This window comes from Stenella coeruleoalba (assembly GCF_951394435.1).
Source record: "Stenella coeruleoalba genome assembly, chromosome: 12".
Taxonomy (NCBI): Eukaryota; Metazoa; Chordata; class Mammalia; order Artiodactyla; family Delphinidae; genus Stenella; species Stenella coeruleoalba.
In genome coordinates, this window is record NC_137158.1 from 56,112,717 (window position 1) to 56,130,168 (window position 17,452).

The window sequence follows — 17,452 nt, forward strand, 5'->3', positions numbered from 1 at the left end:
TCTAAAATGAAACTATTAACAACACAATGATACATAAAGTGACTGGCTTATAATTAGTACTCAACACTGGTAGCTATTGAACAACTGCAGCCCTGGGGTAATTTTCCACATCTCCCCAGCCAAATTAACTGCTGAATTGACTGTCCCAAACATTGAAAATTGAAAGCAAATTTAGACAGTTTTTGGGAGTGAAAGGATCTGCAGCCTTCTCCCATTCTCTAAACATGCTGTTCACACTTTCTCACCAGAGAACACAGAAGTTAAACTGCAGAACTGATACCCCAGATATCAGAGTCGTCCTCTTGTTTTTGAACTCCCGTCTTCATTCCCCCTCCCAAGAAGCCTATGAGATCTTGTTTCAGGGAAGAGCTGCTGCTTCTGGAGAATAACTGGGGTTTGCGAGAAGCAAGGTAGAAGCCTGGAAATTTCTAGGAGGTAGCAAAAATCTCAAGAGACCTCTAATTCTGGAAGTGGGGTGAGGCTGGAGTTAGTCATCTGCTTCCTTCTCATCTTATTTGTATAGCCTCAGCACCATGGAAAGAGCCCTGATTCTGAGTCACATTTTTTGTTCTCTCTGCAAAATAGGGCCTGAAACACCTCTCCTAATTTCCACTCACTCTCTCATTCAGAATTATTTATTGTTTGTCAAATTTTGTCAAGAACTTCTGGTTGTTGTGGATACAATGATGAATAAGACAGATTTAGTCCTTAACCTCAGGGAATTTACACTCTAGTGCAGGAAAAAGTTCTAGACAAATTCAATATGAAATAGAAGTTGTTATAATATTACAGAATATATGGTCTAACTGACTACAAGCCAGGCACTGAACTGGACGCTGAAGGTGCCACAGTGATCAAAATAGGTAGGGCCCTGTCTTCATAGTGTTCACCACACTGAGACAATGAACATCAAAGTATTCAGTACTCAGTATTCAGTATTCAGCAAATACTTTGCTGTCAAATACAACTCTACAAGGTTGTCTTTTCTATCAGAAAGTAATTAACTTTCTGATAGGAAAGACTACTACTCTCATGGCGACATTAACCGTTATTCCCTTATACACACTATACACATACTCAGTAAATGTTTGTTTAAAAATATTTGCTAAACTAAAGTCAGATCAAAGTCTGGGGATTTTAGCCTCATGGAAAAGGCTGAGACAGAGAGTAGGTGCTATTTTCTGCCACTGCTAGAGGCAGGGCCGTTCTCAGGCAGCCAAGGGTGGCCGTGGGTAGAGGGCAGTGGTAGAGAACAGTGTTGATAATTACTGCCCCAAAGCCTAAAAGCACCACAGGGACAAGTTAGGTCACAACTACTCCCCTGAGTAAGGAAGGGACTAGGTTGTTTAATGGGGGCTGGTTCTACATGAGGTTTTTGTCTGTCATACACACAACAAAGGCCAAAGGACCTCAAAAAGATTCTTATTATGCTCTTGGAAACATAAAGACTTTCACTTTCAAAAAACATCAGAGAAGTCTCATATTATTTTAATAATAGCTAAAGACAAATGTTTGGATGTTTAACTGATGACCAGCACTCATTAACTTGTGCCACACACCATAGGGTGAGAACCTGGCAGCCTTCCGGTGGCAGATTTCACTGCAGAGAATTATACGTTTAAAGAACTCACCTCAGAGACTTTCCGCACAACTTAGAATGTCTAGGTACCATCATTCAATACTCTGGTTTATTTCTTATTGGAAAAGATGGTGAATTCTTTGGTCATCGTGATGTCTTATTGGCCTCCTGGGTTGGAGAACTAAGACTACATACAAAGTGGGGCTCAGATTATTCAGAAAGCTTCACTTCTTCTCAGCCCTGTACATCGGGTCTTCAGTTCTGATTTCGACACTAAACCAGGTCCTTGAATGCTGAATAGTAGCAACAACCAGAGAGAGTGTTGTAGGTCTTGGTCTCTGTGGTTGAAAACCCTTCAGCAGAGCCCTCAGTGAGTGCAAACTCTCAGTTTAATGCAACATTCTGATATCTGTGTGTGTGTGTGTGTGTGTGTGTATGTGTATATATACTGCCCAGTGTATATATTCTGCCCAGTGTATATATTCCACTGCAGTGGAAGCACAGAGTCTTAACCACTGGACCACCAAGGAAATCCCCTGATATCTGTATATTTGTAGCCTCCATGGTATCCATATGGCCACATTCTAGCAGATAATAAATTACTGTTCAATAAATACCTGTTGATTGAATATACAAAAAATTACAGTAATAAAATAATAGTAGTGATATGAAGTGGCATCCTGACTATGAACAGAACTTTCAGGAAGCACAGAGATGGATAACTGATAATGTCGAAAATGACATTTTCATAGAGACCTTTGAGAGCATTCAGTTTAATTTCTGCATTTATGGATAAAGAAACTGAGGCCTAAAAATTTCAAATTATTTGCTCAACATAACAGGGAATGAGAGGTGAGACTTCAAAGCCAGTTTCTAGACTCCATGACATATGTGATTTTTAATGTCACCCTCAAATTCACAGCTAATGACAAAATGTCTTAACTTTATTTTCTGCAAAATTTGAATTCCTAATTTATTAAGTGTATAGGTGAGAACTGACAATTTTGACAAAGGCTCATCCATCCATTGGTTGCCATCCATCATCACATAAAGTCTGTTTATAATTGTCAGCATTCTGCTGTACTGTAATTGATTTTCTTCATGGTTATTCTGGAGACCTCTCACGAAACCTGGTGTTACCTCCATATTAGGTCACAGCTAGGTAAGAATTTCATTCAATATTTCTCTCCCTGACCTGACTGCTACTAAACTTGGATTAACGGTGTACATCCCCTGGACTAAGTTTTCCTTCATGTTCCCAGAATTCTTCTGTGACCAAAGTTTTAAACCCTTATTTCAATGGTTATGATTTACTAAGAACCATTTCAAACCCCTTTTTAAAGTAGGTTGGAGCGCTTCCCTGGTGGCACAGTGAGAGTCCACCTGCCGATGCAGGGGACACGGATTTGTGCCCCGGTCCGGCAAGATCCCACATGCCGCGGAGCGGCTGGGCCCGTGAACCATGGCCGCTGAGCCTGCGCGTCCGGAGGCTGTGCTCCGCAACGGGAGAGGCCACAACAGGAAGAGTCCCGCGTACCGCAAAAATAAATAAATAAATAAAGTAGGTTGGATAGAGAAGTCAGAAAAGTAAACAACTCTTCAATAACTATGTGGCAACATGCTTCCACGAAGATACCGAAACACAGGTCAGCTGCTCAGTTTTCAGAGGCAGATCACTCAAAGTTCGGCCTAAAGCCCCAGGTCCTCTGTTAAACTGGCAGAGTCCAGGGTGAGAGACTTAGCGCCCATGGATATGGTTTATCAGCAAGTGCAACAACCATTTCAAAATACATTTATCATTTATTAAACAATTTCTATGAAGCCATGGGAACTGCATGTGTACTCAATGGGAAGTGCTTAGTCCATTATTGTACGAGTTCATCATTTGTACAGTGCCTTACTGTTTCAAGAATATAAAGTTTGAAATTCCAGCCAAGAAAAGAACTGAAATCTGATCCATTGCACAGGGTGTGTAATGCTGATGTGTACTTTTATGTAAAACAAAACCCAGAAATTTGAGGTTTATAATAAAAAAATCAATATTTTTCACAAAATAAGCCACCAACAGGGATTTTCTGGTCTGTGCACTACTTCACTTTTACTGAGAACTCGGCATCAGGGTAAAAGAAAAGTGCCATTTACCCAAATGAGTCTTGGGACTCACTTCAAAATGCATATAATTGCATATGTAATTTCGTTTAAAAAATCCAATAAGGTTTATAATTCCGAAATCAATATATCTTTAAAAATGCAACAATCGGTAAAACCTGGAAGACAAGCTTTTCTATGCTTACCTGGCACATTATTCTTTGCTTTTAATTTAGTTTCTTTTATTCCTGCCTATGTTATTCAACAAACTACTGCCTCTGAGAAGATGTGACTAAAGTCATAGTGTTTAATTGATGCATTTCAAAATATTTACAGTAATTTCATCAAAAATATCAATGATTACTGTTCCATTTTTTCAAATTATAAGTTAACTACCAGAACCAGGGGAAAATACTTGAATGCCAAAGAAATTCCCCATTTAAACTGTCTTTTGGGCTGCTTCTTTGCTGATTTATCACTCAGTATTTCTTTTTGCACTTTATAACTTAAACATGCCCTATCAAAACCAAGTATGGTTACAATCAGTTCTTTATTTTATATAAGAAAATAAGTAGCGTGGGAGGGAGGGAGACGTAAGAGGGAAGAGATATGGGAACATATGTATATGTGTAACTGATTCACTTTGTTATAAAGCAGAAACTAACACACCATTGTAAAGCAATTATACCCCAATAAAGATGTTAAAAAAAAAAAGAAAAGAAAGTAAGTAGGTAGTTGTAAACAGTCAGGACAAGCATTTGTTTATTAAAGTGTTCTGCCTGTACAGAGTCTGAGTAAACAGATATATTCTCTATGCACTCGATAAAATTTTTTTTAAAACAGAGGCACTACTGTTGAAATTTATAGTACTAATTATTTTTGTGTTCTAGAATGAAAGTTCATTGTAATAGATAGGATATATTAACCAAGTGCACAGAAAATAGAAGTCCCAAGATAGATGGTGCTATTGCAGTAGGCCAGTTAACAGCCCCCTAGAGCAGAGGCCAGTAAAAGCTAAGAAAATTATTTTCCTTTAAGATTCTTGGGTCAGGGTGAGGGATGAGACGACACAAAGAGATTCTGAACTGAAAAAGATCTAACAAAGAGTTCTCATCATCATCATCTCAGTTACTGTTACTCTTTTTTCCTTTTCCATCTTTAAAGATCCTCTGTTGGTTCATTCTTTTCTCAAATATCTGTCAGCAGTGCTTCTCCAAGTACCAGACTTTAAAGGTGACATGAGAAGACACCTTCCTCCTGAAGAGCACAGGGCTTTCAAAGTTTTGAAAATAAAGGTTGTTCCCACAGCAGTAGGACTTCAGAAAGGGCAGTGATCCTCAATTAACTGTAGCAGAGACTCACCCCTCATAGAACCTCCTCCATACTGTATATAGCCTACTCTGTATTCTCACTATGTGTGCATTAACCCATCCTGGCATTCAAAGAGCTAGCTGTAGTTTCCATAAAATAAATTTTACAAAAACCTCTGTCTCACTGTTTGTGATGCTGAAAGATAGAAAAGCATTTTTCCCAGGTTACATAAAGGTAAAGGCATTTTTCTACTGCAAGAAAGCATAATGCCAGTAGTAATCAATGTTTTATAAGTGGGATGAGAATGCCATTAAGATTCTAAGGCAGCATCCTAAGAGATCCCTCTTGTTTACAGGTGGCAGAACATCAGCTGTTCAACACAAGCAAGTAGTAGTAGAGTCAACTAATTACCTCCATCCTGCCTCTGCTCAACTCTTCTTTCCCCCAGTACCGACTCCCTACTCTCAGGGGGAGAAGATAAGCAGATGGATGTGAGCAGGTGCACAGGACCTTGTGCAGCCACCAGCCCTGAGAGCAATTGGGCAACACCCTTGAAGCCAGTTAAACTCTTAGAAAATGGTTTCCAAACTCCAGCAGATGGCCTACTGTTCCCAGTTGTGCTGTTCTACATCTATATGACTCCATATAGGAAACTAAAATCTGCGAGTTGGAGGATTGCTTCTCTGTAGTGTATTCTATTGGGCATTTTATGATTTTACTCCATAACTAGTGCATTTTCTTCATAATGGAAAGCTTGGCCTGGTTATGTTTTCTCCACTGGTGGAACGCCTCAAAGTGATAAAAGTTGTGTGGTTAACACTCACCAAGGACTTGAATATATTTTCATTTTACAAACAAGAAAGCAGATGATTAACTGAAGTTGCTGAAGTTAGATGGGGACAAGTCAGGCTTCAAACTCACAACCTCTACCGCACAAAGTAAGCCAGTTATGATTGCAATTCAGTTTTTATATTTATTTTTTTGGAGAATAACAAAATCACCATTACAAAAATCTTAATTTTAATGAAACATTTCTGATTTCTAAACTACTTTTAAACTACTTTTTCTATTTCTGACACTCTTCTGAACACTATGAAGGTCAACCTCTAGTGAATGATTATGGAACTTTTCTGCCAAAATATATTTCATTTTCTTTTTATTGTACCATTTAGAATCCTTCAGATATTTAACTTCTGCTTTCTCTCCCTTCTTCTCTATTTCCATTTCTTTTCCCTATCACCACTCACCTACTCAAACTGTGAATGCTATTTTAGAGTCCATTTTAAAAATAAAAGGTCACTTTAAAAGCCAATGTCCTGCATACCTGCTCCTAAATTTTTTACACTTTTATTGTTGTAGTCTCTAATTAAGGATTGGAGTTTGGCTTTTGTAAGTCCAAGGAGGATGAGAATTTCTTCTTTGGCATGAACATATACCCACACTGCCTAATGCAGCAAGAGTATCTTCCTAATTCAGAGTTAGAACCCTGATGGGGGAAACAGTTATAAGAAAAAGTGTGGAAAACAAATGGAAAAGCATTTTTACAATGATTCTCCTGAGGACATCCCCAGATTCCAGTCATTTTTTTCTAGTAGCCAGATTATCATGGCTTTTATTTTAAGATGGGAAAAGTCTCATCTCTCTGGCTAATGGACAGCCAGTCTATAGGAATTTCCCCCTTTCCTGGACACAGGATGAAAATCAGAAAGCTCTTATGCCATTCTTAAATCCAACTTTCCAGATATCCACTTGAAAAACATTGATATAATGCCAAATCACGAGGCATTTTTTTAACCCTTATAATCAGTGAAGTTTGTTTTTACTTGAATTTTTTTTTTTTTTTTTTTTTTTTGCGGTGCGCGGGCCTCTCACCGTTGTGGCCTCCCCAGTTGCGGACTACAAGCTCCGGACGTGCAGGCTCAGCGGCCATGGCTCACGGGCCCAGTCGCTCCGCGGCATGTGGGATCTTCCCAGACTGGGGCACGAACCCGCGTCCCCTGCATCAGCAGGCGGACTCTCAACCACCGCGCCACCAGGGAAGCCCTGAATATTTTTAATTGGATAAACAAAGAGTATGGAAGAAGGCAAGTGAGGTGTGAATATGGAATGGAGCCTTATGGAACTGACAATGAGCTTTCTTTTTGCTTGTCCATAAGAAGGTATTTAAGAGCTATTCTTATAGGTTGAATTGTGCCCCTGCCCCAATTTACATGTTGAAGTCCTAACGCCAAGCAAGTACCTCAGAATGTGACCTTATTTGGAGAGAGGGTCTTTACTGAGACAATCAAGCTACAATAAAGCCATTACAGCAGGTCCTAATCTAACTTGACTGGTGTCTTACAAGAAGGGGAAATTTGGTCATAGACAGCTATGGGGAGAATGCCATGTGAGTGTGAAGATGCATATATATATAAGCCAAGGAGAGAGGCCTGGAATAGATCCTTCCTTCACAGCCCTCAGAAGAAACCAACCCTGCCAACACCTTGATTTTGGACTTTTAGCCTCCAGAACTGTGAGAAAATAAACTTCTATTGTTTAAGCCACTCAGTTTGTAGTACTTTCTTATGACAGCCCCATCAAATAACAGCTACCTACTTAATTTTTTCAAACTTTCAATTTTTCACAAACTTCAACTGTACATTATTATCGAAGAAACCTATCCTTATATTGATATTAATTTAATATTTGATCTCTCAACTTTAGAATAAAATCTATGCTGTTCTTTAATGGTAATGTCCTGGACTTCATGATAAAAGTCATGATAGCTGCAAGACGTACGGAGATTCATTGAAAATAACATTTTATAACTGAATACACTGAGGCAAGCAGAAATTAGAGGACTTTTAAGTCAGCCGATTAGTTACTGGTGAAGATAGTCCCACGGCTCCCAGTCGCCATGTTTTTCTGCTGTAGCACACAGCCACCCTTAGGTATTAGCTAAGAGTCACATATCAGTACAATGATTTTTTTTTTTTTTTTTTTGGTGGTATGCGGGCCTCTCACTGCTGTGGCCCTCTCCTGTTGCGGAGCACAGGCTCCGGACGTGAAGGCCCAGCGGCCATGGCTCGTGGGCCCAGCCGCTCCGCGGCATGTGGGATCTTCCCAGACCGGGGCACGAACCCGTGTCCCCAGCATCGGCAGGCGGACTCCCAACCACTGCGCCACCAGGGAAGCCCCAGTACAATGATTCTGCCCTAATTTGTCATGTTAAAAATGTTTAAATTCAGGATAATATAAGCAGAAACTTAGATCACAAAACAGGTTACCCCACTGAAACAGTGTTCTACAAATTCCTGCCACACATTCTTAATTGACAACTGATCACTGTTACACGGTAGTTATATTTTTTTACCATTTCGAGATAAACACAGCAGTGGAACGTGCCAATATCTCAGTTAGTCTACGGGAAGATTAGGATTTTCATTTAAATTCTGCATATTTAAGCAGAGGAAGTGTTCAGAGGACCACGTGTGTATTTGCTAATTCTCAATAATGGTTTTCACAAGTTGCTCTGGACATTTTCAGGCAGTTTTCAAGGAAGAATATTATTTCAATTCAAACTGTTACTTATCACAAAACTATTTCTTTTTTTTTTTTAAACGTCTTTATTGGAGTATAATTGCTCTACAATGGTGTGTTAGTTCTAATTATTTCTTGATACATCTTTCTGTTTCTTTTATTCTCGTTATTTTCTTTGATACTGATTTTGTGCTTTGAGAAGATTCAGGGGAAACATGGTAGGAATTTTCTAATAGCTAATGTGGAAGAGAACTCTGACTCTTGTACCCGAAAGGGTAGGACTGAGATGAATTTATTAAAGTTACAAGTAGATAGATTTCAACTCAAAACAAAGAAAACCTTAAACAGAGCTATGCTGTGATAAAATTGGCTACTGGAGACGATCTTAAGGGCTAGTCACTGGTGAAGTTCTAAGTATTAGACCATTTGGGGGGGCTTTGTTATAAGAAGGAATCAAGCAATGATTAGATTAGATTGAATGGCCTTTATGGTCTTTTTCATCCTAAAAGTCTGTGCTTCTATGAACTCAGTAGTAATCTCACAGGATTAGCACTTCCCCTCAACTAACAGAAGGCTTATTCCTTCATATTCTTGATATCCTTTGTGTTTGGTATAGCTGTGTAATTTATTTAATTAACATCCATTTAGATATCACACACGAAGCATCCGTCACAGCTCATATATGTCAAGTCAGAGGCAGGGTAGAGGTCAGAGTTTCTTCTTTGCTACTTATTTATTACTATGAAATCATGTATCTGTTACTATATTGGGTGAGAACAACAAACTGTCCTATAATCATAAAAAATTTAATTATTTTAACAGTCATATTAGTCTTTGGTACGCTCTATGAAGAGCTAAATATATACAGCACGCCATGAGATAACTGATTACTAACCTCCTTCATTTTTTCCAGTTCATTCTGCAGAGCTTGCTTTGCTATCTCAACTTCTATAAGCTGTTGCCTCAGTTTCTCATTTTCATCTTCTGTTGTTGTTCGCTTTTCTTCCACATTTTCCAATTCATGGTGAAGTCTCACAGATACATCCTTTGCTACCTAAATTAAAGTGTTTTTAACAATAAAATGTAATTAAAGACAATACAACAAATGGGCTAAAGTTATATTAAAAGTACTAGAACCAATATGTATATAGTGTCTACCATATGCCAGACATCATTCCAGATGCATTACATATAAGCCATTTCACATACATAAACCATTTAACTCTCTCAACAATCCCATGAAATAGATCCTATTATTATTCCTGTTTTATAGATGAGGAAAACTGAGTCTCATGGAGGTAAAGTAATATGCTCAAGGTGACACAGCTAACAAGTGGCCAGGTAGTCTGGCTCTCCACTCTGTTCCCTTAATGTCTACATGACATCATGGTTATAAATGTTCAATTGTGTTTTATCATGTGTAGAGATTTCACAAGTCTCTAATTCCACAACAAAACTATGAGGTAGATGCCTCCATTATCACTTATTTTAAAGACTAGAAAATAAAATATTCCCAGGTAGGGTCTGGGGCTTGAATTTTGATCCTAACATTCCAGGTGCTTAGTTTTAAGAAATATTTTAGTCTTTGAGAATGTTGTTTGTTTGTTTAAATTAGTGTGTGCATTTTTGCCTCCTGTTTTAAGATTACCTCAGAAATTTTAGGGTTTGGAAGAAAAGTGGGGCAGTCTGGTGCTGTATCTCAGGACACAGGCTGTGGTTTTGGACTGAGTGGGGAGCCAGCCTGACCAACTACTAGCCAAGTTCTAGGGCTAGGGGCTGGGCACTTAACTTTCATAAAAGGTTCATTGTGGGCACCTGTAAAATGATGCTATTCATAATCCCTTCCTTACAGGTTTTTCTCCTTGAGACCTAAATGAAATAATAACATGAGTAACAATGGTTGCCACAGTGCCTGGTGCCTAGTCAACACTTGACAAATGTCAGAAAAAGGAAAAAAAGAGAAATGATACAACGGCTTTCATAAAATGTTTTCCCATGGCTTTCTTTTTAAAAAAATACAAGATAATTACACTCGGCTTTTAAATCTTCATGAAATTAATACAATTAAATTATATTTCGTTTGCTGTCCCAGACCATGAAGATAACATCTGATTTGCGTTGTCAGTGAATCTGTCTACAGTAAAACCGAATGAACAGACCACACCTATCTAAAAAACGCACTTCAAAGTTGAAATTTCTCCACTGGGGGAGACTCTGAAGAAGCAACCTCCCTAAGAACATGGTTCTTTCATTTAGCGCACTCTCCCTTTACTTTTCCAAAAGGGACCACAAGCTGGACAGTTTTCCTTTCTGGGAGTTATCTAAGTGGTAATTACAGAAAGGAAGGAGTTCTGGAAGAAGGCGTTGGGGACGGGGGCGGCTTTCAGAGAGAAATCTTAACTCTAATATCTTTCCAGTGCTGTTCCTATTCTGGGCTTCAACTCCACTGAAGGAGTCTTCACCGCGCTGCTCCAGAGGGCCTGACTCCATCTGGCCTGCGCTTGGAGGACAGTCTCTGGAAGTCAGATCAAGGCCTGCGCTCGGCCACGCCGTTTCCGCCGCGGAAGGAGGCGCCCTCCTCCCACCACCTCTGTAATCGTCACCGTGGCTCCCAGGGCAGCCCGCAGAGCTCGCTCTCTGCAAGACCCTCCCCCCACACAGGACTCTTCAGACCCACCTGTCCGGTTTTCCTCTTCCCTTTCCGGGACCTTGACATTCTGTGATTGGCGCTGCGAAACTCCGTGTCCCTAGAGCTCTTTGCCAATCACCACTGAAGGCCTTTCAACGCAAAGCGCCCGTGACCTGAGTCCCCACCCACCGCCCCTGCCGCGCGCCCCCCGGGCCCCGGCGCCGCAGACCTTGAGGTCCTGCTCCAGGCTGCGCAACAGCTCCCCGTCGATCTCCCCGGTCTGCGCGTAGCGGAGCCTTTTGCGCTCGGCTTTGCGGAGGCGGTACTGCAGGATCCGGCAGTTTTTGTTGGCTCTCTCCAACTCGTGGCGCATTTCCTGCAGTTGGCAGGCATCCTCCTCGAAGAAAGTGTCCCTCATCTCGTCCATCTCGGTCCTCAGTTCATCGATCTCGTTCTGAGGCGGTGACAGGCCGCGGGTCAAAATTAGCTTCGCCTCCCACCCCTCGGACATACACCGTCTACACCCCATCCCAGCTCCAAATTCTCAGCTTTACTGCTCCCTCTCCATGAGACAGGAATGACCCGGAGCTGAATGAACAAGAAGAAACTAGAAAAAATGGACCCTCTTTAGGCCTTCCCTCGCTCTCCTACTCCAGCTCTGTCCGTGAAAAAGTGAGCCAAACCATAATAATAGGAGAAACGAAGGCCCAGATTTGGATCTAAATAAAAACCTAACGCTGCTGATCGCAAAGCCCTTTTAGATCCGGAAAGGGCCTAGGGACCCCCTCCCCTCATTTCCTGTTCCCCTCCCTCTTGAAGGCTCCCTAACAGGTTAGCAGCCTCTCACTCCCGCCAGGACACGCCCTAATGCTCCGAGGCCCACACCTCCCCTCCTCCAACCCGTCCCCCACACCCTCCTCACCTTGAGAGTCTCGTTTTCCTCCCGCAGCTTCTCCATCTCCTCCTGCATTTCCTCCTGCTCCTGGAGCTGCTGCGGGTGCGGCTGCGACGAAGGGGGCGCCGCTGCCTGCATGCCGCCGCCGCCGCTCGCGCTGCCCTCTGCGCCCTGTTGGGGGCCCTCTGCTGCCGCCGCCATTGGGGAGGTGGGAGGGACTGCGAGGGGCTCACAAATGGCAGGGGCGCCAGCGACCGGAGAGCTGCGGTTGCTGCCGCCGCCGCCGTTCTTACTGTGCATCTGAGCCGCGGCCGCCGCCGCCGCCGCCGCCCGCTCTTTCTTGAGATGGAACTGGATGAGCTCAGACTGCAGACATCCTTCCTTCCAGTAGCTCCCTCCGCCACCGCTGCCAGGCCCCACAACGCCAATCCCAGAGTTTCTGCTGCCGGAGCCTGGGGTTTTGCCCGCAGAGGAGGTGGATGGCGAGGGGGAGGCCCCCTCCGCGCCGCTGCCGCCCCTCGGCTGAGCGCGTACGCTTTTCCCTCGCCAGCCCCTGGGCGGCGGCGGCGGCTGCGGAGCGCCCCCCTCCCTTTCCCCAGAGCCGCTGCCGGCTCCTCCTCCTTCCCCACCCCCTCCTCCTCCTTCTCCGAGAGGAGGGGGTTCCCCGAGTTTAGAGGACGCGGGCTCTAGCTCCCGGGGCGGCTCCTCCGACGCGCCAGGCCTCCTGACACCCACCGGGGCCAGGGTCGCCACGGGGGCCACTTCAGCACCAGCCAAGGACTGGACAGCTCCCGGCGCGGCCCCCTTGGGCGCCAGGGGCGCGGCCTTCTCCGCCCCTCCTCCGCTTCCTCGGGCGCTGGCCGGAGGCGCCGTGCGGCTCCCGGTCTTGTTGCCCTGCTGCTGCTGCTGCAGCTGCTGCTGTCGAATAGAATTGAGTTTAGTGCCAGCCCCTACCGGGGACCGGGTGGCCGCGGTGGTCTGTCGGACCGAATTGTCTCTCGGTCTAGCGGGTGACTGAGCACGCTGCTGCTTTCTGCTGCTGCCCTCCGGGTGCAAGCGAGCCTCAGTGGCAGCTGTGGCGGCAGAAGCTGCGGCTGTGGCAGGGGCAGCGCCCCCCGTCGGTGGCTGACTCATTGCGGTCTAGGAAGAATCTATCAGAGGCGATTTACAATAGTCTATCACCAGGTCACTCTCTTCCCTCCTCACTGCCAGCAACCTTCCTTTCTAATCTGGGACAGAAACAAAAGAAGGAAAGCACACAGCGTGTCTGCATTGTTACAGAGCAAAGAGTGATTTTCCGTAACAAGAGAAGCCATAGAAAATGAGATTTGGACGGCGCTTAATAGAAGACTAGACTTTAGAACTAGGATGTAGAATTGTCAATTCTCATTTTGCCCAGGGGGGCGCTATCTCCATCTTACGCCACCTCAGTAAAATGAAGATCTGAAAGCCGCTGAACCTCCCATTCTCACGGTAGCAGGTTATGGCAAGGATGGAATCAGAAAGGAACTGATGGGAAGGGAGTTTTTTGTTTGTTTGTTTAAGAAGATAAGGTCAAGAAGCTTCAGAAGGAAAAGAAGTCCAAAGGCTAGAACTGTCAATACCCTGATTTTTCAGCTTTGGTTTCCTCACTATCAAATCTGCGTTTCAAAGCCTAATTTCATGGAGAAAGTTTTAATTGATATTCCCAAGTGTCAATTAGATGAAAAGAGTTATGAAAGGGTTTTTCTTAGAGAACACGTGTTATGGATAAATGATATTTTTCTCAAACAGCTCTAGCCCTTAATGTTGCATTTTGTGAGAGAAATACACCCAATTTCCTTTAGACTAGAATTAAAAGAAAATATAAATAATGAATGACTTTAAGCCAACTTCAGTTTCAAGAAAATATGACATTAAAAATCATCTATGTGGTTTAGTCATTAGCAGCGCTGAAGGGATTTTTCTTTTAATTTATTTATTTTTTAGTTTTGAGAAATAAATTAAAAATCATTTGGAAAAATTTATTGGTGGCTCTGCACAATTTCTTAAATTACAGGTGATAACTTTTTCTACACTTATCTAAATTTCAATGTTCTTGTGAATTGCTTTAGTTTTAAGTGTAATTGCTAAACAAAGTATTTTCATTTATTAAGCACCTTCTCAGATGGTACATAACAGGCAAAGGTGTACTTTTAAAGTGCCCAGTCCTTTCCATGAAGCCAAATGCTAAAACAGAATGACCCTGCACCCAAGAAGGCTGGTGCATCCTCACTCACGGTGGTAAGATCAACTTCTGTTTTGTATTTTTTCCAAGATAAATCCACCACTGGCTTTTAAAATCTGGAAAATAGCAACTCAAAACCCACTGCCTCCTGGTTTTTTCTCCCTAGTGATCCAGCTGCTTAGCTAGTCAGTTAGGTGCGTTTTCCTTAGAAATATAATTTCTCTCTAAAGGGCATGACTGAAAAGGGCATGACTAGGCAGAAAGTTCTGCTTAAAAAAAAAAATCCTATTAGGGGAGGAGATACTTGCTAGTTACTTTACTAGCATTAGTCCTGTTATTGTCTAAGTATCATAGCTTAGTCAATGTGTAGTAACCCCTCATTTTATAAAGAAATATTACTGGAAGGCTCCTCCACCTCCCTTTCTCTTTCTGGGATCTCCTTCCAACTCAATTTGGAAAATAACAGTGAACAAAGAAGACATGAGGAGGGAGAGGGAGGAGTCATCCATCAACTTATTTTCTACGTGTTCTCCCAGAGCAACATGCTCCTAGAATATCTGGTCTAGTTCACTAGCAGGTCACACTAACCGGGATCACCCAAATAAGTTATATTGCCAATGCAAACTTATTTTTGTTTCGAATTAGGCAGAACCACTCTGAAGCTGAGAGCCACCAGAGAACACTTAATTCGGCCCCCATACAGCGCTATCGCAAGAGAAAGCTCGAGTTCCAGGAACTCGGCTCCCACAATCAAAGGTACCTGGCTGCTGTCACGTGGTTCTCACAAAGTACCAGGATGCTGTGTCTCTTTGAGGCTTCTCCTATGAAATTCGCCAACCCAGCAACCCCAGCACGGCCTAAACCAACAATTTTAATCTCAAGTTTTATCTGCCCACTCACCCTCCCCATCCCTTTAGAAAATCCAGAACTGCTCACTTCTTGGCAGAGGCGATGTTTTGAGGCTGGAGCAAATCAACAGCGCTTTCCTTCTGATCTTCCGGGGACCTCAGGGTTCTTACTGTGTCTTTTCGGAGACGAGGAGAGTTTAACTTCGTAGTTTTATATATGCGACTATCTGGCTGAGCACTTTTGACTTTGGACCGGTTCGCCCCAGTTCCACACCCACTCTGTTTCTCCAAACAATGGCGTTAACGTGGAGGCTCAACGGCCGGAAGAACGGATTACTCCTTGGCGGCCCGCGGCTGGGCTGGAGATGCGGCTCTGAGCAGGCGAACACGCAAGGTACCAAGCCGTGCCAGACGCTCCCCGGGAAGTGCACTGATATTCGTGAGCTGGCCTCACCGGACTGGGCAGGGGAGGGGGCGGGATTGCAAGGGAGGACTGCGTAGAAGTAACCAAAGAGAGGCTACTTTCAAAAGGGAAGAGAAGAAGGCGGAGTGCGGAGGCGGAGGGGCGGGCGGCAAGAAGACAAAAAGGCCAGAGCCACGCCCGCGATGGAAGACCGGTAGCCAAGCTCACAGTCCTCGCTGCACTCGCATACCCCTTACTCGGCGGAAGATTCCCAAACCGCTCGAAATCGGATGCACTGGCTTTCCTCAAAGCTTTGTCCTGGACCGCGTCAATCGCCATCAATTATTTACTTGAGCTTTTCGCAGGGAGGCGGATTCCAACAGCCTTCCGGGCTTGACTGACGTCTCCTGATGCAGCGGCAAGGCGCTGGCGGGCGGCTGCTGGGAGTTCTCTTTGTTCGCTCCCTTTAATTCTCAGTCGAGCTCTCCACGCGGCGCGCCTTCCCCACCCCCAGCCCGGGCGGAGTCTTCAGACGTCTTTTCCACGGGTAGATGATGGTTGCCAGACCAACGGTCCCACAGACAAAGGGTTCTTGTCATGCCACGACTAATTTAGTACAAACCGAATAAATACCGGTTTACAGCGATCCTTTACAGATGGGTTTGCCTTCGGTACATTTTCTTCTCTCCTTTATTAAGTTCCAGTTTCCACTGTGAATACAAGGAACAATTACCAGGATCCATAATCTTTATAGTAGTGCATGCGGGTAACAGGAATCATCTAATATATTTATTATAAGATAGGCATTTAAAGGAAATTCAGGGGGAAAAGGGAATTCAGAATATGTGCCTTTACGATGTACAAGAATCCATAATACTTCCCAGTAATAGTATTTTTAAATGACCGGAAAATTCTCTTTTCCCTTCTAGTTTTGTTTATTTTTATTTTTTGGTGGTGATGGGAGGGGGAGTGGTGTGGAGGAAAGTATGAAGTTCTTCTTACCTTTAAGAATTCCTTGGTGAACTTGAAGACAAGAATGAAAATAAACACTGTTTTAGAAAGGGCATTTTATTTATTTTAAATTTCTCTTACATTAATATTGTGGTTTTGTATGTAAAATGAGGTCAATATCTTGAATAATTTTTTATATTAATATGAATTTTAGTGTAACATTTTATTTTCCAAGTGTAATATCTTGCATTAAAAATGAAATAACACAATTTAGGAGTGTTTTGCATTCAAACAATATCATTACAGCAAAATAAAAAGATGTTCAAGCCCTGGTGATTAGTATCTCCAGCAATATATAAGACAAATATAGCAGCAGGACAAAATCATTCACGTACTCATATGCTCCCAAATAGATAAATGCCTAGTTTATGCCTGGCACTGTCCAAGGTCCTGGGTATGCAAAGATAAGAAATAGTTCCTGTCTGGGAAGGCTTAAGCATATTGATGAGAATTGGGATAATTTCCATATAATCCTTTAAATACTTTTGGAAGGTGGAAATGTGATGTCTGTGACTCTATAATGAATAGCTCAGACTTTGGCTAGCATACCAAAAATACAGAGAAAAAGGCAAAGTAAAATGTAATCACAATTTACTTGGAATTTATGCTAAATAATAAATTGTCATTATGTACTCAAATTTGAGTTGCGATTTCCTTAAGAAATACTAAGATTCATTTAACCAAAATGGATAAAAAATTTTTCAGGTTAATCTTTACAAATCAAATAATATTATAAACATAGTCTGTGGACAGAAAACCTACCTGGTCCTGCTTCTTTAAGAACTTGTACTCTGTTCAGGCATCTATGTTTCAATTTTTCCTAAGGCAGTATTATTTATTTCAATGCAATTAGTAACTTTAAGTCTAATAAAAATGAAGAATTCATTATCATGCATTCTTAAGCACATTCTTAAGCACATTATCATGTGCTTAAGTGTGTCATTTTATAATATAATATTATGC

At 42.6% G+C, this 17,452-nt stretch overlaps 1 protein-coding gene across 9 annotated transcripts in view; it reads right to left on the reverse strand.

Moving 5' to 3' along the window:
* Positions 1-15,437, reverse strand: part of MTCL3 (MTCL family member 3) — a 60,603-nt gene extending 45,166 nt beyond the window's left edge. For 8 of the 9 annotated variants that reach the window (XM_079939521.1, XM_079939520.1, XM_079939519.1 and 5 more), the window contains exons 1-4: positions 15,164-15,437; positions 12,049-13,250; positions 11,356-11,580; positions 9,393-9,551 (exon numbers count right to left, since the gene is read on the reverse strand). In XM_079939521.1, the coding sequence (XP_079795647.1) occupies positions 9,393-9,551; positions 11,356-11,580; positions 12,049-13,155 (1,491 nt within the window). In that variant the 5' untranslated portion in view covers positions 13,156-13,250; positions 15,164-15,437. The remainder of the gene's footprint in view (positions 1-9,392; positions 9,552-11,355; positions 11,581-12,048; positions 13,251-15,163) is intronic. The other variant, XM_079939516.1, reaches the window with a different exon arrangement.
* Between the last annotated feature and the right edge of the window lie 2,015 nt (positions 15,438-17,452).